Here is a 22,706-nt window from a genome sequence, read left to right on the forward strand (position 1 = left end):
CTGTATATTACGATTTTATATAATACATATATGATACAGCTTATATTTTTTTTTTGAAGTACCACCAGTTGATAATTTCCGCAATATTGAACATCAAAAATACCATTTTATACAAAGTAGTTTTTTATTTTAAACATTTATTTTGTCATGTAAGCAAATTGTAAGTATATTAAAAATGTTTTTTTTTTTTTTTTTCCATTTTTATTTTGATTGATCATTTACATGTTATTAAATTTTTTTCAGTATACTGCAATTAATTTACTAATTAATTTGATTGTCATAACTCATAAGTGTAATAAGTTATTGCATGCAAAATCTTTGAATTGCAATTTGCTTTAAATGATGTTGAAAAATTTGTTGTTAATATAATATTTCAATATTGATGAATATAATGGCGCAAAAAGAATCATTGCAATGATTTCATACAATCAGATCTTGAGGTATGGAATTTTTTTTTTTTTTCCCTGTAATAATATATAAATTTAAAATAAAAATTATTATTCATTTTTCATGAATCACTTGTATATAAAAATTACAGGTAAATTATTGTGGTGATTCAGAAAAAGAAAATTATAGTGATACTGAAAATTTTCAACAATCTTGTTGTTTTTGCTGCAATTATCGAAATAAAAAATGACTCATAAATAGAATTATTTTTAAAAAGCTTATATAACTTATTTTTAATTTTAATTTTTTAGTTACTTTCTATTAAAATTGCATTTCGTTTAATATAAAAGATAAAATATTCAAAAACAATTCAAAGCAATAAATCAATAAAAAAATATAAAAATATTTTCAATTGATATTTGTTTTGGTATTTTTATCATATCGTAAAAAATCGACCTAAATAATAATCATTGCTTTCTGATCTCATTTAAAATGCCCCATATATATTAATAAAAAAAATAATAACAAGTAAAATTTTTGAAAAACAAATAAATTTCTACAAAAAAATATGTCTCATTATGTTTGTGTCAATGCAATAGAAAAATTTTATCAGGTAATCAACAATAATTATTTTTGTCAATTATTTTTTCATTTATCATATATACTCGAAGGACATTAGTGATTATGACCATTTAAATTTCAAAAATTTACAATTATGTTCATTAATTTTTTTTTTTTTTTTTATCATAATTATACAATGCACTCTATACTTTTATTTGTAATTTGCAAAGTATAATTATTCATAATAGATAATGCTCTTCCAGTGAATAATCAACAACGATTATGTTTGAATAAATATAAATTTATTTTTACAGTTTACAATATTTTCGTAAATTTTAATATAACATTTTTGGAGGATTACTTGGTGATTACCAGTATCAATGGAAACATCATTAATAAACATAAATACACATGAATAATTAGGAATTTTTATACAATAAAAACTTTTCACTCATTACCATTGATATTTATTTCAACATTGATAATTGATCATTAAAACCAAAAACATGTACTTGCACATTTCCAACATGACCTACAACCTAAATCATGGTCACATGTAGTTGCGTTTGGGCCACTGTCTTTTCTAGAATAGCACCACATTCTTAATATACTTGCACATTTTGTCCAACATTTTCCTTCGTGACATCCTTGCTTTTCATAGCCACATGTAGTAGTCCTGAGATTCCCGTATCTCCATGACTTTTTTTCATTATTGGGATCGTCGAATACATTGAAACCGTGCGATAAAATTACAAAAAAATGTGTACTCAAACCAAAAACTATCATTAATACCAATATTGATATGTTCTTCATCTGAAATTAATTATTTAAAAAAAATTTAAAATATATAAGTGATAGAATAATTTTAGTTTAAAAAAATAAATAAATTGTATTAATACATTATTTTAATATTATATTCAATTTTATATTTACGGCTTATATATAATTAAACTTACTTTATTTAAGTTGGATATTTTTTTATTTTTCACAAGTTGATTTTAAAAAATTGATTATATGTATATAGTGAAAATGACAATTTTTCAATTCATTATATAGTCGAAGAACATTAGCAATTATGAATAATTAAATTTTAAAAATTACAAACGAAAATAGAGTGCTTTTTAATTATGATAAAAAAAAAAAAAATTAATGAACATAATTGTAAATTTTTGAAATTTAAATGGTCATAATCACTAATGTCCTTCGAGTATATATAATAAATTAAAAAATAATTGACAAAAATAATTATTGTTGATTACCTGATAAAATTTTTCTATTGCATTGACACAAACATAATGAGACATATTTTTTTGTAGAAATTTATTTGTTTTTCAAAAATTTTACTTGTTATTATTTTTTTTATTAATATATATGGGGCATTTTAAATGAGATCAGAAAGCAATGATTATTATTTAGGTCGATTTTTTACGATATGATAAAAATACCAAAACAAATATCAATTGAAAATATTTTTATATTTTTTTCATATACATTTTATATTTTTTTATTGATTTATTGCTTTGAATTGTTTTTGAATATTTTATCTTATAAGTTATATAAGCTTTTTAATATTTTATCTTATTTATTGCTTTGAATTGTTTTTGAATATTTTAGCTTATAAGTTATATAAGCTTTTTAAAAATAATTCTATTTATGAGTCATTTTTTATTTCGATAATTGCAGCAAAAACAACAAGATTGTTGAAAATTTTCAGTATCACTATAATTTTCTTTTTCTGAATCACCACATTTTTGTGTAAATTAATTCATTACCAAACGATTTGAACGATGCCAATAATGCATATAAGTCATGGAACATTGAGGGATTAAGGGTTACTACATGTACCGTTCAAGGTCAAGGATGTCACAAGGAAAAATGTTGGACAAAATGTGCAAGTATATTAAGTATGTGGTGCTATTCTAGAAAAGACAGTGGCCCAAACTGGCCCAAACGCAACTACATGTGACCGTGATGTCGATTGTAAGTCATGTTGGAAATGTGCGGGTACATGTTTTTGGTTTTAATGATTAATTATCAATGTTAAAATAAATATCAATGGTAATGAGTGAAAAGTTTTTATTGTATAAAAATTTCTAATTATTTATGTGTATTTGTGTTTATTAATGATGTTTAAATTGATGCTGGTAATCCTCCTAAAATGTTATATTAAAATTTACAAAAATATTGTAAACTGTAAAAATAAATTCATATTTATTCAAACATAATCGTTGTTATATATATTCATTTAATTGTCCTCGTATGTCTGTTAAAGTTTCATATACAATATACGCCAAATTTTCCATGTGGTTTTTCATATATTTTATTATAAATAATGAAAAATATATGTTATTATTTTTAAATTGTTTATTATTCTATGAAAATAGTACATAAAATAAAATATGTTTTAATAAATTCTATTATATGAATATTTTAGTATAAAAAAAAAAATAATTTATCGGCTTGATGTTAGTATTTTAGAAATATAAATTCATCAAAATATGAGTTAATAATATTTTCATTAATTATAAATAATTATAAATCATTATCTCAATTACAAATATATTGTTTAAATTTTTTTTTCATTCTTCAATAACTTTTTTAAGCAATTAATTTTATATTTTTCTAAAAAAATAAATAACAAAATTAAAATATATAAATTAATTTTCATTAATAAATTAAATTATCATACTTTTGTCCAATAATAGATAATTATTCCAACACAACTGATAAATCCATTTTAATGTCAATTAGTTTGTCAACCATATTGACAATAATATTAACACCACCTGAACAATAACAAAGAAAAAAAAAAAATTAAAACAACAATAATAAATACTTTTATTATCATGAATTTTAAAAAATTATCATCAACATTAATTACTTTCTTTTGCAATAATAATAAATTGAATTTTATCTTCATTTTATATATAATTTATATTTTTTTTTTTATATCCAAATATTTTCTGAAATAATTTCTCAAACAATTGACTCAATTTACATGTCATTATATACTTACTTAATAAAACTCTTACAAAATATATAAATATATTTTCTACATGTTAATAATATCTAAAAAAAAAAAAAAAAAGAAAATCATTATCACCAAAATGTAACTATTAATAATTATAATTTAAATATTTTTTTTAATTACTACTCACTCTTTAAATTTGTTAGAATATTTTTTTATTTAAATCATTATTTTGATGATCAATTTTATTATCATCTTGAATACTTAAATTACTTATTTTATCAATATCATGAATTTCATCAATAACAAGACTTGAATATGTACTGTATTGATCATCATCATCATCACCATCATAATCATTAATTTTTGTTTGCAAACTAATGTTATTCAATGTCTCTTCTAAATTTGGATGAAATGTTATGACATCATCAATGATTATGTCCTTTGAGCTATCACGATGATTAAGAATATCATGATTACATGATAATGATGACATTTTTATAATCAATTCTTGATTAATTAAATCATTATTTGATGATGGTGATATTTTTAATTGATTTAAATTAATACTACATGTGTCTGTCAAATTTCTATTATTAAAATTCATGGGAATTAATTCAGATGATGATGACGATGATGATGATGATTGTTTTTTAAATTTATGTTTTTGTATTATTAAACTTTTCAATTTTGTTAATTTTTTCTTTTTATTTTTTTGGCTTATTTTTTTAAGCCATAGTGTGTTGACTATTGACATATTGACACTTAATTTACAAATATCCATTGTTATTTTTGTTGGCTTTGTTGATGATTCAAGTAAATTATAATATCCATGTTTCTGAAATTTTTTTTAATTAATATTTTAATTGTTATATTATTATTTGATAAATATATATTACCTCTAATGCTTGTTGTAAATTAATATTGATAATATTTGAGTTTTTTCTTTTTTTGTTTATTTTTTTTATATCATAATTATTGACAATTTCAAGGCTTGATGATGTTGATGATGAAGAAGATGGTACAATTGTTTTTTCATCAGATGAAATTATTCTTTGTATATTATCATTAATTTTTTGATAATCAAAAAAATTTAATTGACTTGTCAATGTTATGTCCAATGTTTTTTTTTTATTAGCTGGAAGATGATGATGATTTTCTTGATTGACATATTCAATCTTTGGCAAATTTTGAAAGTCACTAATTGAAAAATTATCATGTGAATTTCTCCAGTTGTTATTTTGCATTGTAGTTTAAATAATTTAACAGTTTTTTTTCTTTTTTTTTTTTTTTTATAAATAATATTTCAGTATATTTTTTTTTATAATATGATATCAAATTTCGTTATTTTTATTTTGTGGTTATTTACGTTTTTATATCTGTTATAAATCGTTTGACGTATTTGCGAATTTTTTATTTATTTATTTTTATTAATTTTGTGTATCAGTGTGTGTGTGTTTTTATATTATGTTTATTTTTGTTGAATTAACAGCTGACAAGGTCCAGAAACAACCAGCAATTTTCCGATGTTACCGATTGGCAGCACATATTATCATTGAAGAAAACAAAAGAAATAAATTCAATAAAGATCAATTAATATATATTAATATTATGTAAATTAATAAAGATAAAAAAATTTATCAACGAGGTTTATTAAAAAATAGCAACAATATTTTTCTTTATTGATTATGGTACAATATGTCACACGCCAGTTGATGATCTACGTCGTCGATCATCATCATCATCATCAAATGAACTTCCAAAAATATCAGCACTTGCTTTTCAATATTTTTTCGATGACATTAATTATACATCAGCATCTAATTTTTTCCCAAGATCCAACTAATTGATTAAATCATAGTTGGATATTAATTTTCAAATAAACAATAATTCAACCATTCATTTAAAATTAAATCATGATGTTTTATATCTGATCCAGGTAAACATGATAATTGTTTTTAAAATGAAAAATGGTTAAATTTTCTTTTTCTTCTTTTTGCTTGTCTCATTGCTTTAATACAAACAGGATAATCATCAACACCATCAACACTGTTTGTCGTCAACAATGCTATCTGTTTAATATAAATTATTAAATTTTTAATGTAGCTTTATTAAACATTCATAAAATGACAATTAATAGATTATTTACCTCTTTCAAGTCATTTGGATTAATTTGTTGACTAGTTGTTCAAACTGATGAAATTTAAATTGTCTCTTGTTGTTAATGTTGTTTATTCATTTGTGATTTACAGTTTTCATCAACTTCATTTAACGTCTCTTCTTCTTTGTGTAAATTTTTAAAGACTCTTTTGTGTATTTAAAAATATAACAAATGCTTCTTGACAACTAGTATTGTTGTCTCTCATTCATGGTCATGTAAATTGTCATCTGTAACAAAAATATCTTCATAATTCAAGATAGTAGAAAATTAATTAATGTTAATTTTCATCATCATGTTAAAAAAAATATTAAAATAACTTACATGATAATAATTTTAACGTCAAGATGTCCTCAAAATTATATATCAAGATAAAGAAAAATTATTGTTATTATATCAATATTTACAGTTTAGCCATTATCAATAGAACCATTATTGTTAAAAATATTTACAGTGATATTTAACAAGCTCCAATTAATCATCAATAAAATAAAATTTGACATATTTATTATCAATTTATATTAGACTGCAAGACACAATGACACATTGTTGTTGTTGTTGTTTTTTTTTTTTTTTTATCTACAAGCACAGCTGATCGAGAACACTCTGGAACAGAAAAAAAAACATACACACATTTACAATTGTCATCTAGATGTTTCTGAAAATTCTCAAAGTTTCTCAAAGTTACCAGAATGAACTGAATGATGATGCTATCCATCTCCCACTTGTATCAATCTGTCAGCTATCCAAAAAAATTATAAATTAAATTTAAAATAATTATATTCATATTTTGAAAAAAAATATAAACATTTCCATGATGATATCACAAACTGACATCATCATCAAAATAAAACACACACACACACACTACTTTGACATCACATAAAAATAAATAAAAAACTCGAGAAAATTCGAAACACTAGTCGAGAAAATTTCATCAATATAAAAATATATATTAAAAATAATTAAAAATTAATTAATAAAATATTATTAAATTGTTTATTAGTTAAATGATGAAATAAAATTAATATTTAATGATTTTTATTTGAATAGAATATTGTAGAATATGCAACTGGTAGATTCTCGAAATTGCTCGAAACATCGTGAATACAGTAGAACTCTTCGCTGTGGTGGTGGGAGAAGCAAGTAGTATATAAGCTGGGCAACTGACAGATCCAACATCAGTTTACAAACAAACATTGAACAAGTTACAAGTGAAAGAGTTAAAGTGTTTAAAAATAAAAAAAAAAACAATCACAATGCCTGCAATTGGAATTGATTTGGGTACAACATACTCCTGTGTTGGTGTATGGCAACAAGGAAAAGTTGAAATAATTGCAAACGATCAAGGCAACAGAACAACACCATCATATGTTGCATTTACTGATACTGAACGTATCATTGGTGATGGAGCAAAAAATCAAGTGGCAATGAATCCATCAAATACAGTATTTGATGCAAAACGTTTAATTGGACGTAAATTTAATGATGAAAAAATTCAAGCAGACATCAAACATTGGCCATTTAAAGTTGTCAATGAATCTGGAAAGCCAAAAATACAAGTTGAATATCGTGGTGAAGTTAAAAAATTTAATCCAGAAGAAATAAGTTCAATGGTACTTATTAAAATGAAAGAAACAGCTGAAGCATTTCTTGGTGAAAAAGTACGTGATGCTGTTGTTACAGTACCAGCATATTTTAATGATTCACAACGTCAAGCTACAAAAGATGCTGGTGCAATTGCTGGATTAAATGTATTAAGAATAATAAATGAACCAACTGCTGCTGCATTAGCATATGGTCTTGATAAAAATTTAAAAGGTGAAAAAAATGTACTTATATTTGATCTTGGTGGTGGTACATTTGATGTATCAATATTGACAATTGATGAAGGTTCATTATTCGAGGTAAAATCAACAGCTGGTGATACACATTTAGGTGGTGAAGATTTTGATTCAAGATTGGTTGATCATTTGTGTAAAGAATTTGAAAGAAAATATAAAAAAAATGTTAAAAGTAATTCAAGAGCATTAAGAAGATTAAGAACAGCAGCTGAACGTGCTAAACGTACATTATCATCAAGTACAGAAGCAACTATTGAAATTGATGCTCTTATTGATGGTATTGATTTTTATACAAAAATATCAAGAGCAAGATTTGAAGAATTATGTGCTGATTTATTTAGATCTACACTTGAACCAGTTGAAAAAGCTCTTGCTGATGCTAAAATGGATAAAAAATCAATTCATGATGTTGTTCTTGTTGGTGGTTCAACAAGAATTCCAAAAATTCAATCAATGTTACAAAACTTTTTCTGTGGTAAACAGCTTAATCTTTCAATAAACCCCGACGAGGCAGTAGCATATGGAGCTGCTGTACAAGCTGCAATATTAACTGGTGAAGGTGGTAAATCATCAACACTACAAGATGTACTTCTTGTTGATGTTGCACCATTATCATTGGGTATTGAAACTGCTGGAGGAATGATGACAAATATCATTGAAAGAAATGCAAGAATTCCATGTAAACAATCACAAACATTTACAACATATGCTGACAATCAACCTGGTGTTGGAATACAAGTTTATGAAGGTGAAAGAGCAATGACCAAGGACAATAATTTACTTGGTAAATTTGAATTAAGTGGCATAGCACCAGCACCACGTGGAGTACCTAAAATTGATGTAACATTTGATCTTGATGCAAATGGTATACTTCATGTAACAGCTAAAGACACAGCAACTGGTCGTTCAAGTAATGTTACAATAACCAATGACAAGGGACGTTTATCACGTGAAGAAATTGATCGTATGTTGGCAGAGGCTGAAAAATACAAAGATCAAGATAATCAACAAAAAGAAAAAGTTTCAGCACGTAATCAATTGGAGACTTATATATTCTCAGTCAAACAGGCTGTTCAAGAAAGTGCCGCAAAACTCAATCAAGATGACAAGGATCAAGCTACTAAAATTTGTGATGAAACACTCAAGTGGCTTGACAACAATCAACTTGCTGAAAAAGAAGAGTACACTGACAAATTACAAGATGTACAAAAAGTATGCTCATCAATTATGACCAAGATTCATCAAGCTGGAAATAATCAACAGCCTGGAGCTGGTAATTCATCTGGACCAACTGTTGAAGAAGTTGATTAAACCCATTTAAATTCAGATTAATAATTTAAAAAAAAAAAAAAAACTATATTTAAAGACTGTTTATTTTTTTTTTTACTAGTCAGTTGATTTAATTTTTTTTTTCTATGCATTTATGACTGATTGTAAATTATAAAAGAAAAAAAAAAAAAAATTATAATGTTTAAATGTTAATAATAAATTAATTATTATTTATTTAAAAAATTAAAAAAAATTGTGTTATTATTTATTGATTACCTGTTTATTTTTCAGCTATTTTTAATTAAATTATTGCAATTATTTAAGTTTTTTTTACTCACAGATGTTACATCAGATCTCTGAAATTTCAGGCTTCCCGGCTTTTTTTTTTTTCTTATATTTCATTTATTATTTTTGGATACAATCAGACTTGTCTTCTTGGATACAAAATAACCTATTTTTCATTTTGTCAACAAACAAGTACACATAGTGTAATTTTTAAAAAATTCAATGTAAATCAAATGATGAAAATAATTACAATATTTATAACTTAAAAAGTAACGTTAGTATTTAGCTTTGGCAAGTAAAACTATTTTAGTAATTTATTGATTAATGACTCCAACAAAAACATTCGACATGTTACAAATTAAACAAGAAGAAAAAGAACAAATTAATCATCATGAGGAACATGTTGATGATAATAACAGTGACAGTGAATCATCCTTACTGCAGCCTTCACTTTTTGATAAAAAAAATCTATCATGTGATGGTGAGAATGACGATGATGATGATGATGATGCTGATAATTCAAATGATCCTAATTTTCTTAGGCTAAATTCAAAGGTTTGTTGATGCTTAATAATTGTTTATAATTAATCAAATTAATAATACAATTTTTCATTTGTTTTATTCAGGTTAGATATGTTTATTTTTCACATCTTCTAAAGTCAATAATAAACAATTATAATATGTGTTGTAAGAATCATCATGAATTAACAAATTATGATTTAAAAAAATTAACAAATGAATTAGAGCTAAAAGCAGTTAAGCTATCACTTTATTCAGATTATTATCGTAAAGAAATGTTGAAATTAATAAATAGTGTAAAATATAATACAAATAATAATAAAATATATGATAAATTAAATATTTTTATAAATAAATTACCAACAAGTGTTGATGTTGGTGTACAAACAATGAATGATCATCTAGTTGATGATGAAAAATTAATAATTAATAATGAAACAAAACCAAATGTAAAAATTGAATCATCATTCAAAGATAAGCTAGATGATGATGATGATAAAAATATAAAAAATTTATCAAATAATTCAAATGATTGTTTAGAAATTAAATCAGAACCTCATGATGATGATGATCCTAGTGTTGATGATAATCAAACAGTTAAAAATGAAATTATAAATAGCCAAAAAACAAATGATAATATTATGGAAATATTTGGTGATTTAAATGACACTGGTAAATCATTTGTTGAAGAGGAAAATTCAAAAGATTCATTAATGCAAAATATGGAAGATATGTTTTGTGAAAGTGAAGACAGTAATGATTTATTATCATTAATTGATAAAAATTCAACTGTTAAAAATATTAAAAATGATATATTAAAATATTCAATTGAAGCATCATCAAGTTTAATTGATACATCATCAAAAACACCAACAACAATACCAATAAAATCATTAATAAATAATGAACAAATAAATAAACGTAAATTAACAATTGATAGTTATAAAAAAATAAAAAAAAGAGCATTACAAGGTGATGTTAAAGAAGATAAACAAAGTAAAAAAAAAAAAGGTATTTGGCTTGTTGAACGTATTAATCAAATAACAAAATTACGTGATAAAATGATGAATATATCAATTAAAAATTATAGAAAACATGGTAGATTGAAAGAAAAATTTATTGTATTATTTGGTTATGATGATGATGCTGATGAAATGATGCCAGAATCACCAATTCATATTGAAGAACATTTAACATCTTGCAAAGAAAGAATAGCACCATGGGTTGTACGTTATTTAATGCCTTATTATACTAAAAAAATAATTGATAATAAATTATTATTTAAACTTGTTGCTAAACATATTGCAAATGTTCTTATTCTTCAAAATACATTTCCAGGTTTGTTAATATTATATTTTTAAATAATTTAAAACGATTAACAATTTAACAATTAATTTATTTTATTTTTTAGAAGAAGAAACTGTCAATGAATATATTAATAAATATTTTCAAAACAAGACTTTCATCAAAACAGAAAATGATATTTACATATAAATTTATCAACAATATTGTTGTTAATATTAAATAATTATTATTAACATTGTATTTCATTTTTGAAATATTTTTCTTTCAAGCTCTCTTCAATTATACCATTGAAATTTTTCAGTATTAATTAAAAAACGTTGAATAATTTAATTAATAATTTTTTTATTATAATTTAAAAGTTGTATATTTAATTAGCAGTGTAATTTAACGACACTAAAAATAAAGAATACATGATTATAATCAAAAATGAAATATAAAACAAAAAGATAATTCATAATTAAGCTGTAAATATTTGAAGACTTAAAAGTAAATAATAAAACCTAAAATATAAAATTGTTGTTATAATTATTTTTTTGTAATATTTATTTGCGACTAGACCTTAAAATTAAATAAGGTTGTCATATATTTATTTCATCGAGAAATAAATACTTTGTGACAGGAAAAAATTCAGAAAAAATCGAAACAACAAATGGCACAATATCAAACGCAATTTAATTTATGGAAATTAAATTATCACTTGGCAAATGACAATTAAAAAATTATTTAGTTGTTTTTTATTTGCTTCATATAATTACGTGTCATTTACGAAATTAATATTATTTTAATAATCAAATTAATACAAGTTTAATTAATTAATTAGTTTTTTTTTTTTTTCTAAAATTTTTAATTCATTTTTCTTAGTGCATGTGCAGTGATAAAACCATTGCCAAAATAACTACGACAAAAAAAAAACTGTCTAAAATGAGAAAATTGTAAATTAATTATTATTTAATTAAAAATTATTTATTTAAAATTAAAAAAAATGTATTTTCATTAGGAAAATTTCGATTTTTTTTTTATCAAATTTTTTTAGTTTATTTTTTTTACATTTAATTTTTAAAATTTTTATCCATCATCGAATTTTTGTCGTGAGTTTTTTAAATATAATTTTTTCTTTGTCGTAATTATTTTAGCTAATTAATTTATTACGTGTAACTCGTGTGCATTTTGTAAGCAATTCCATTGTGATATAAAAACCCACTCATTATTTTATCAATTTATAACACTTAACATGATTTAAATTTTAAATTTTTCTTATCAAACTGTTATTCTTTTTCTTTATATTGTAATTTTTCACATTACCCTGATATCAATCAATTAAATCTACTTAATATCATATAATTTAGCAAAAAAAATTTTTAACTATTTAGCTATAAAATATGATTGTAATATTTTCATTGTTTTTTCTATCTTATAAAGTTCATTAATATATTTAAAATTAAACTCGTTAAACAAACTATCGATAGTAATTACGCAAATATTTCTTAAAATTTTTTTTTTATCTCTATTTTTGTACTAATTAAATTTCATTTATTTATTTTTGTTTTTTAGTTGAATTGATTGGTAATATATAAGCCTTCTTGCATGTAATATTAAATTCTATTTACACTTTTAAAAGTAAATTACTAGTAATTATTTTTAAAATAATAATAATAATAATTACGTGATACAAAAAAAGAAAACGAAAAAAAAAAAAAACAATAAAAACTTACAAATAAAATAACATTAAAAATAATAAAAACGGAATGGATTATTTTCTCCACTCGACCTATTTTTGTTTTCCTTTTAAATTAACCTATTAATTATTACCAATATATTGATTATTTTCCTGATGATCTAAAATAGAATAATTAAAAAATTAAATTAAATTTCTTTTTATTTTTAAACATAAAATATTAATTTAAAAAAAGCTTACCATGTTTCTTTGACACTATCAATATTATTACGTGCCCAAATTTTCATAATATATTGCACAAAAAAAACAACAACAATAACAATAATAGTATCAACAAAATTTTTCATCATATTTGTATTATAATTTTGTTCACGTTGTGTTCGTTGTCGCATTCCAAGTTGCTCTAACATTCTTTGTATACGATCTAATTTTTCATTTTGTTCTAATATTTGATTTTCAATTTCTTTTATTGAATTAACCAGCCTAAAATTAATGACAAATTAATTAACAATAATTAATCATTTATAATTAATAATAATATAAATTTACCTTGATTGTGAACGTCTTCTTTTTCCAACAGATTGACTTGAATCCGAGTGTGCTTCAGCTGATGAACTTCCAGAATCTTGTCCAGTTTCAGTCAATGGTAAATTACTTGACAGCTGTCGTTTCGATGATTTTAATACTGACAATGATGACCTTGATTCTGCCTGTAATAACGGCATCTGAAATCATTATTTATTCCCCCAAAAAATACAATATTAATTACTAAACAATTCAAGCAACATTCTCACGTGTTTTTCCCAAAATTCATGATACTATTCCATTAACAATAAATATTTCATATAAAAAAGAAAAAAAAAAAATGTATATTATATAATAATTAAACAATTTATTGATTAATTTATTAAAATGATTTTTTTTTTTTTTTTGCATTATTTTGTTGTTTTTTTAGCTTGGAATATATTAAATATATTAAATTTTTTTTTTTTAGCTTGAATTTGTTTCTCTTGTACCTGTGCTTGTGGATCAGCCGCAACAATACTTCCTGTTCGCATTATTGGTGTCTTGTGACGTGTTTTTGTACGAACAATATAATCATTTTCATATTGAACAACATCATTTCTTGGATCCCATGGTCTTATATCAGCATTTCTATATATCCAATTACCAGTTATAATATCCTGTAAATAATCAAATAAAATAATTAATTTAAAATAATTAAAAATAATTGTTAAACAATGATTAATTAATTTTACCTGTATAAAATATTTTGGTATCCATTCTTGACCAATTAATTTACGATCTTTAGCTCTTTCACGTTGTGCCTCTTCAAGAATTGTTTTAGCTTCAGTTGCAGCAATTTGATCTTCATTATTAATTGCAATTGTAACTGCTTGCCATAATTTTTGACTCTCAAAATCATTTTGTTTTTCTAATGGTACTGTATATTTTTTTAAACGATTTTTTCGTACATCAGGTGTTGGATTAAAAAATAATGATTCTTGTCCAGTTCTTTTGTCAGTTATATTTATTTGTCCATCCCAATAACCAGATATTGATGCTAAAGTTTCTTTACCAAGACGTATTCTTCCAACGACTTGATTCATTTGTTCTGAACCACCCAAAAATGGCTTGAGTTTAAATTCAAGCTCAGTATAATATCCTGTTTTTTCACAAATAATATTAACTTTACCACCAAGTTCCATTGACAAATTACCCATAACAATACCCTTGCAATGTGCATAAGGCATTGTCATTGAATAATCTTCACCACGTGGTAACATTGTTAAAACAGCAACACCATCAAGTATTGCTGATGTTGAATTACCATAAAATTTTGATTTAGCAATTATTGTTGAACTTATTGTAAAACCATCTTGACGATTTGTCACATAAAAACTTGATATTGGTGGATGATGAGAAATCTAATGATGATAAATAAATTATTTATTATAAAAATTTAATAATATATAATTATAAATTAATAAATTACCTGTTCAGCTAAATAAAATGTACGTGAACCATTTGGATGTTGCCAATAACAACGATAAGTTTCACCAAGTAATGGATTATATGGTTTTTTTAAACCTTGAGGTTTTTTATAAAATCCAGATAAATAAAATTTAACAACACCTTTCATACGTGTAAATGCATCATCTTCAAGTACAGCTCTATTTTTACAAAAAACCAATAAATTTAATTACATTTAAATGAGAATTTTTTTTGCATAGTTTAAATACTTACTGAGATAAAAGATCAGCATGATATGCAAGATCAGCAATTTTTTCTAAAAATGAACGATTTTCAAGGATAAATGTTGGAAGTACAACTTTTGATAAATCCATTCCAGATGCACCAACTTGTTTAACAAGAAACCAAATTAATGATTTTTGATCATCTTGTAATTCTGCAACTACTTCACCTGCCTTATAATTTAATAAACAAATAAATATATATATAAATAAAATAAATGAATATCAAAATTAAATAAATATATTTAAAAAAAAATTTATTTACTGTTCCAAGAATTTCATTTTCATCTGCAACATATGGTGTTTCATTTATATTATCTTCATCATCTTTTATTGAACCTTCTGATTCACTATCACTTGCTGAAATTTCAGCATCAGCAACAACACCATTTTCCGGTTGGCTAATGTCGTCCAGATCTAATTTTAATAATCATTATTTATTAAATTATAACCAATAATTTTTATTGTTGTAAAAAGATGTAAAAAAAAATTGAAAATGCTACCTAATTATTATTATTTGATTATAATTAAAAATAGTAATAAAAAAAAATTTAAATAACCCCCCTTCCAGATAATAATATTAAATAAAAAAATTATTTATATATATCAACAGTAAATTGACATGGCATTTTTAAATTTGATATTTCTTTTGTTTATTTATATTGAATGACTTTCTTTTGTTTAGTTTTTTTTTGTATAATAAATACATTACCTTGATCATTAAAATGTTTTTCATAGTCAGCATCACTCCATTGTGTTTCATGTGTTGTTCTTGTATCATGCTGAGGTGAACGTGGTACAATACTTGTCGATCTTACAATAAGTGAAGAACAACGTAATGAAAGTTCCAATGCATCAAGCCAACATTTACCAGCAGCTTGTGATGGTGCACGAAATATAAGATAATTTTTTGGTAATAATTGTGCAAATGCACCTGTTAAAAAACAAAAAAAAAAAAAATAAAACAATATTATTATTAATTTTATATTTTTAAATATATCAAGTTTAATAAATTACCACTTGATTCTTTTTCAGGACCCTTTGGTGCCCAAATTGATTGATCAAGAGGATGAAATAATTTAAAACAAAAACCATCTTTTTTACTTGGACGTTCAATAACTTGACAAGTATTTAAAAGAACAGTTGCAATCCAATTATTACTCTGTAAAATAATATATTAAAAAAATTAATTTAAACAATAAAAACATTATTAATATTAATTTAAGAATTTTTATTACTTTAATTTTTGGATTTTTATATAGTAAAAGTAGACCAGGTTTTAATATACACCATAATTTTGTCCAACTTTTAAGAGTTCCTCTGACTTTAAGCCAATCACTCATAACAACAACTGTTGGATCTTTTAAAGAGCTTAATAATTCATTAGCTACACGTTTTTTTTCCATTCTATAATTTTTTCTTTGAGCTTTGTATGATTCTTTTCTTGTCAGCTTGTTAGAGTCCATTGACTGAAAAAAAAAAAAAAACAAGAAAATTCAATCGATAATGTACATAGAAACACTTATTATCATGATTTTATTTTTTTTTTAAATTTTATATCTTACACGATCAAGTGAACTGTCCATTCTCATACTACTTCCACCCATTGTTGGTAATCCTATAAGAAAATTGACGTTATAATAATCATTAAAATTATAATATTTAAAAATTATTTACATTGATTTTATTGACTGGGGGAGAGACATCATTAATACCAAATAAATTTAACAAGCAAAATGACAATGAATCAAATAAAACAATTATAAAAAAATGAAAAATATAAATTAAACATTAAAAACCAAGTTTCCCAAGCCTCATTAATAATTAAAAAACATATTTTAAAATTTATTTATAACAATTTAAGTAGAATTAAATAGTAAAAATTATCTTTTTCTAAATATACCTTTAATTAACTAAAATAATTGGCATTTATATTAATTTTTTTTGATGAATTAAATGATGATATAATACCTGGAGAAAGCGGAGGAGCACCTGAATTGATATTAGTGATACCAGGTAGTGATTCTGATGATGGTAGCTTTGACAATTGAGCTGGTTGATTTCCTGAACGTGATCGTCGTTCTTCTCCAGTTGCTACATTTATTTATTATTTTTTTAAAATTTTATATTTATCAAAACTCATTTTACATCACGTTTTATTTAAAATTAATTCAAGTGTAAGTCAAAGTATTTATCTAACCAATTAATTTTTAATAATAATATTACAAAAAAAAAAAAAAAAAAACAAAAAAGTAACTAAAAAATTTTGTATTTTAATAATTTATTTATATTTAATTGATTGATGATAATTAATCAAGACTTGAAAGATTAAATATAGGTCAAGCAGATGAAAGGTTTAAAGATTGTTATAAAAATAAACAAGCATCAAAGATTGATGATAAAGCATCAGCCCTAGATGATGATCACAATGACAAGCATGAATTAACAAATTAATATATTAAATCATCATCATCAAAAAAAAAAGCAATAATTACAAATTGAATAATATATTTTATAAACTTGTCTATTGCATAATTGAAAATCATTAATGAATATTTAATATTCTAGGTCACAGTAATATTTAAATTCAAGGATATTTTTATTTCTATTTTATTATTATTAGTTTTTATTTTAAATAAATCACAAGAAATTTAATTGTGTAGACTCTTTTAGATTTTATGTTATGAAAATATAATATTGCACGTCATTGATTATAATGACATGTTATTTGCTGAATATGTCTTTTGGTGACACGTTGTAATATAAAACTTGTGTCATTCTAGTTGGTAAATATAATTATTTAAATTGTTATCAGTTATATTTTATGATTTGTGTATTTATTGTTGATATATGATTAATAAATATAAAAAATTGTTGAATAATACTAACGATTATTTGATGATTTACTGGAACCAGGTGGTGTCATTGTTCTGTATGTATCAGGACCAGTTAATGATTGTGATTCTGATGGTGGCCGAGACCGTTCACCAGGTATTATTGTTGACTGTGAACTCATCTTGATTCTAAAATAAAAAAATTATATTATTTAAATTATAAAAAACATATAATAATATTACACAAAAGTCCTCGATATTTATTTCGAAATAAAATAAATTTTAAATAATTAATTTATTGATTTATTGATATTTTTTAGTAAAAAAAAAAATAAATAAATAATTCATATTTATATTGAAAAATATGTGAAGCTTCAAAAAAAAAAAAGCTATAAATTATAATTTAATTATTTTTAAAAATTATCATAAATTTAATAATAATGACATTATTTTGGCAAGAATATTTTAAATTTAACAATTTTATTTAGCTGTATGAAAAAAAAAAAAAAAAAAAGTCAAAAAAAAAAAAAAAATGAACCTTAGACTGCAATGCAGCAAAAAGAAAAAAAAAATTGATAATAAAAAGGTAAAATAAATATTAGGCCAAGGTTACAAATAAACTTACCCAATAAGATGTTTGTTAATATTATATTATTGTTGTTATTATTTATTTGTATTTTTAAAAAAATATTATATGTCACTTGTCACACCCTCGTAAACAATAGAAAAAAAAAAAACACAACACTGTTTGTACCCGGCAAGTAATTACGTATTATTCAAGTATCCAATAATATGTTGATACAGGTTACTTGTCATTATCAAGATGACGATATACAATTGCTCCAAAATACTTTTTTTTTTAACAATAAATTAATTTTTTACACTGGGCGTTTATTTTTCGATTAATTTTTTGGATTTTTTGAAGAAAATTGATTGATAAATATTTTTGACAATTTGTTTAAATAATGTTATTGTGTTTTATTGAATTTTTTTAAGAATATTTTTATGATTTTTATGTGTGTGTGTGTGTATGTACTTATTGGCATGACTGGGCATGACTGCACGACGCACAAATCACAATTGATCGAGATACCTAGACGAAATTCCCCGCGACAGAGGGCGTACTCTCTCGTGTGCGGCAAATGATGAAAACGGTCGTCGAATAATTAAAAGGTAAAAACAGGTAAAAAAAAGAGAGATAATTTGAATTTAGTTATTCTATTTTTTTTTAATACAAAAAAAAATTTTTTATAAAGAATTATTACTATCGAAATTTATTTCATTGTTATGATATTTGTTTTTCATCTTTTTCACGTACTTGAACATGTAATTCTTGATTTTCACGTGCATATTTATTATTCTGTTCACTTGTTGAATTATCTACAAAATAAATTAACAAAATCATCAAGGATTAATTTATTTATATGTATAAAAAATAATTAAAAATAATTTTTATTAATCAGTTGTAATAATTACCATTATTATCATTTTTTCTATCAAATAATTGACGTCTTGTATCAAATTTTCTTTGTTGATTTATAAAATTATTATCAATACTATTATTGCTATTATTATTAAAACGCAAATTTGTTGTATATATTGATTTTTTGATTTTTGATTTATTTGTATTATTGACTGAGGCATCAAGACTTTCAAATGAAGCTAAATGTGCAGCAACTGAAACTCCACTTTGATTATTTAAATTATTTCTATTATTATTATTATTATTATTAATATTATTAATATTTTTTGTTAATGAATAAAATGTTGATTTATTTGGTGTTGCCAAAAATCTTGGTGATTTTGGTACTGGAATGTGTGACAAGTGATTTGACGACATTGTTGATGTTGTTTTAGCTCCTCCAAAATATGCTGATGTTGATAAATTTTGTAGATGTGATAGACGTCAATGTGTAGACGTTAAAAAAAATAATTTTTTTTATTTTAAATTAATAACAAATATACGTGTTGAGTTTATATTTGTATTTATTTCAATTGGAGCAAACTTTTAATAATTTTTAATTCTAGCAATTTGATCTATATTTTTATTCGAAAAATTTTTGATAAGGCCAAGTATCAATTGACTCAGTTAAATTGGTCCCCATTTATTTATTATATCTTAAAATTGGCATTTAATATTATTTTTATGTAAAAGAAAATAAATAAATAAATAAAAATGTTTAAATATTAATTCAGTTAATTAAAAAAAACTGAAAATAATAATAAAATTTTTTTTATAATTAACGAGTAATAATATTCCATGATAAATTTAGCGCATTTAAAAAAAAAAACTATTTGCAAAATATTTTTTGAAGTATATAAAGAATAAAGAAGCCTTAAAAAACATTAAACATTTTGAGCTAAAGAAAAATGACATCGTAATCCGATTTCGAAAGTTGAAACCATTTTCATTTTTTTCATTGACTATAAACATTTATTTACACTAATTAAATTTTTCTAAATATTAAAAATATCATAAAAATTTAATATCAATTATTACTAGTTACAATATAACAAGTTGATTAACAATCATTTTAATTTACTTTGAAAAATTTATTTTTATATATTCAAGGTCATCAAGCTGTGTAGAAGATATAATAAACATTTTAATTTATAATTTTTAAAAATCATCGTTATCACTGTAATCATCACTGGAATCATCACTACAATATTGATACTGATTTGGTGATTCTGTTTTTTTTTTAGATTGTGCATTCATTGATCTTAAACGACGACCAGGACGTTTCTAAAAATAAATAATTAATAATATGATAAAAAAAGAAAAAAATTAATGTTAATAATAACAAAAATAATAATACTTTATAATAACGTTCCCAGAATGATGTTAAATCACTTTTTTGATTGTAAGCCTCGTGTCTAAATGTTGAGAGACAATAACCATCACGACTGCATCTTGATAATAAACCAATAGAAACAGCATGATCAAGTTTGTCCTTCAATTCAATTTTAAGTATATCGATATTTCTTTCAATTGGATAAAATCGTTTCAAGTGTTCAGCAATCATCATAAGAGTCACTACTGCTCGATTCATCTGTAATTTCTCAACTGCTTGACGTACCATATCAATATTTATTCGAGTGGAATTTCCACAATTTAAAGCTATAAAAAAATATTATATATATAAATATTTAAAGGGTCATTATCACTAGTCATAATCATCATTAATTTATTTATTTAAATGTAATTTTAATAATTCAATAAATAGAAAAAAAAAATGACAAAAAAATGTGGGACAAGCTCAATTTGTTGGATGATGAGAACAGAGGTCAAGCCTCTTCAAAGGTCACACGACCCCCAAGTTCTCCATCACCAGGTTTTTTTTTTTCGTTGGATCAGGTGATATTACAGCGGAATCTGGTGACCGTCCCGACCACGGCCACCCATCCGCTAACTGACCAGTGTCCCTCGTTGGATCAGGAATGTTTTACGCTGGAATCACGATGACCGCACTGGCCACGGTCATCCATCCAACAACTGACCAAGGGGTACGCGGTGCTTAATTTACGAAACCGTACCCCAACTTGACGCACCTTGCTACGGTTGCCCCGATATTTTCTTTGACATAAAAATTATATTAAAACTAAATTTTTATTTATTTTTTTTTTACATAAAAGTATTCAGTTGTAAAATTTGCGTTTATGATATTTCAACCCTGATATTTAGTCATAATATCTGTCTATATTGGGTCAAATAAATGTTTTAAATTTTCAACAACTCATAATTTTTTTTATGTATAAATTGAAAAATCAATATTAACATTGCACGGAGCTTGTATATTTTTTTGTATTATTTTTATAAATTTTAATTTTAAATATCTCGTGTTTTTTATAACCAGGATAATTTATTTCTCGATGATTCAACCGGAGAATTTGTGGTCAGAAAGTTTAGTCATACTATACTTACCCATTCAAATCAATGATTATTGTTATAAGGTTAAAATTTAAAATACAAATAAACATAAATAAATTATTACAATTGTAATTAAATAATTTACCTGACATTTTACTATTTATTTTTGTTTTTTTTTTTCATCAACAAATTTAAATTTAGCTTTGTAATTTATTCGCCATAATTTTATTAATTAATTTTTTTTTTTTTAAATATAAAATTATTATTTTATTATTATTAAAAATGCCATGATAAATTTTGAAAGAAAAAAATATAAATAAAACGTGGAAAAAATATATAAATAAAATAACTGAAGATCGCGATATGCGCAATGATGAGTCATTTAAAAATAAACATGAGAAAAAAAAAGAATTATCAATATAGATATAAAAATTATATAAAAAAATTATGTTGTCATATTTATATGATACTTTATCATCAACACGAGATTATCATTATTATTATTTTAATATTTATTAACAGAGTATACTCCAATTTTTCGTATAAATTTTTCAAACATTTATTTTATAAAAATCTTGATGCCTTTAGATTTTATTATTATATATAATAATAAAAAATAAAATAATAATTTATTTATTTTTAAGTTTATTTAAACAGGATGATTCAAATTGGGGTCAGATAGGTGAGGCACCGGACCTTTATTAATTAAAGGTGTGTCATAAAAAGTCCCAACTGTTCAAAATAAAATATTTACAAAACACAAGCTTCAAGATAA

At 23.2% G+C, this 22,706-nt stretch overlaps 5 protein-coding genes across 12 annotated transcripts; 2 read left to right on the forward strand and 3 right to left on the reverse strand.

Annotated features, from left to right (window-relative positions):
• Positions 1-3,638: 3,638 nt before the first annotated feature.
• LOC122859284 (putative uncharacterized protein DDB_G0291812) lies at positions 3,639-7,195 on the reverse strand. Of its 4 annotated transcripts, XR_006374337.1 has the most exons (7): positions 6,763-7,195; positions 6,399-6,680; positions 6,066-6,304; positions 4,816-5,988; positions 4,107-4,754; positions 3,965-4,017; positions 3,639-3,734 (listed from the first exon to the last, which is right to left on the reverse strand). XR_006374337.1 is itself a non-coding variant. In XM_044162737.1 (6 exons), the coding sequence occupies exons 4-5, from the start codon at positions 5,161-5,163 to the stop codon at positions 4,119-4,121; spliced, it is 984 nt and encodes a 327-aa protein (XP_044018672.1). In that variant the 5' UTR covers positions 5,164-5,988; positions 6,066-6,304; positions 6,482-6,680; positions 6,763-7,195; the 3' UTR covers positions 3,639-4,017; positions 4,107-4,118. The 4 variants fall into 4 exon arrangements, 3 of the variants coding, with proteins under 3 accessions (XP_044018672.1, XP_044018670.1, XP_044018671.1); XM_044162737.1 differs by having other exon boundaries at positions 3,639-4,017; positions 6,482-6,680; XM_044162735.1 differs by having other exon boundaries at positions 3,639-4,017.
• Positions 6,768-9,279, forward strand: LOC122859282 (heat shock protein 70 B2-like). The gene has a single exon (XM_044162733.1). It carries the CDS (start codon positions 7,334-7,336, stop codon positions 9,227-9,229), a length of 1,896 nt encoding a protein of 631 aa, XP_044018668.1. The 5' UTR covers positions 6,768-7,333; the 3' UTR covers positions 9,230-9,279.
• Positions 9,280-9,469: 190 nt separating this feature from the next.
• Positions 9,470-11,793, forward strand: LOC122859283 (protein PFC0760c). Its single transcript, XM_044162734.1, has 3 exons — positions 9,470-10,027; positions 10,099-11,329; positions 11,403-11,793. Exons 1-3 carry the CDS (start codon positions 9,797-9,799, stop codon positions 11,483-11,485), a joined length of 1,545 nt encoding a protein of 514 aa, XP_044018669.1. The 5' UTR covers positions 9,470-9,796; the 3' UTR covers positions 11,486-11,793.
• Positions 11,794-12,951: 1,158 nt separating this feature from the next.
• Positions 12,952-19,142, reverse strand: LOC122859281 (oxysterol-binding protein-related protein 8). Of its 5 annotated transcripts, XM_044162727.1 has the most exons (16): positions 18,686-19,142; positions 18,116-18,249; positions 17,198-17,320; positions 16,792-16,844; positions 16,465-16,695; positions 16,244-16,388; positions 15,939-16,160; positions 15,492-15,643; positions 15,219-15,400; positions 14,968-15,145; positions 14,231-14,899; positions 13,988-14,155; positions 13,766-13,789; positions 13,521-13,681; positions 13,212-13,454; positions 12,952-13,132 (listed from the first exon to the last, which is right to left on the reverse strand). In XM_044162727.1, coding segments are annotated over exons 2-16 (2,679 nt in total). In that variant the 5' UTR covers positions 18,243-18,249; positions 18,686-19,142; the 3' UTR covers positions 12,952-13,131. The 5 variants fall into 5 exon arrangements, with proteins under 5 accessions (XP_044018662.1, XP_044018666.1, XP_044018664.1 ...); XM_044162731.1 differs by lacking the exon at positions 17,198-17,320; XM_044162729.1 differs by lacking the exon at positions 13,766-13,789 and having other exon boundaries at positions 18,686-19,115.
• Positions 19,143-20,635: 1,493 nt separating this feature from the next.
• Positions 20,636-22,126, reverse strand: LOC122859285. The gene is made up of 3 exons (XM_044162738.1): positions 22,077-22,126; positions 20,880-21,181; positions 20,636-20,806 (listed from the first exon to the last, which is right to left on the reverse strand). The coding sequence occupies exons 1-3, from the start codon at positions 22,081-22,083 to the stop codon at positions 20,681-20,683; spliced, it is 435 nt and encodes a 144-aa protein (XP_044018673.1). The 5' UTR covers positions 22,084-22,126; the 3' UTR covers positions 20,636-20,680.
• Between the last annotated feature and the right edge of the window lie 580 nt (positions 22,127-22,706).

The sequence above is a fragment of the Aphidius gifuensis genome, linkage group LG6 (assembly GCF_014905175.1).
Source record: "Aphidius gifuensis isolate YNYX2018 linkage group LG6, ASM1490517v1, whole genome shotgun sequence".
Lineage (NCBI taxonomy): Eukaryota > Metazoa > Arthropoda > Insecta > Hymenoptera > Braconidae > Aphidius > Aphidius gifuensis.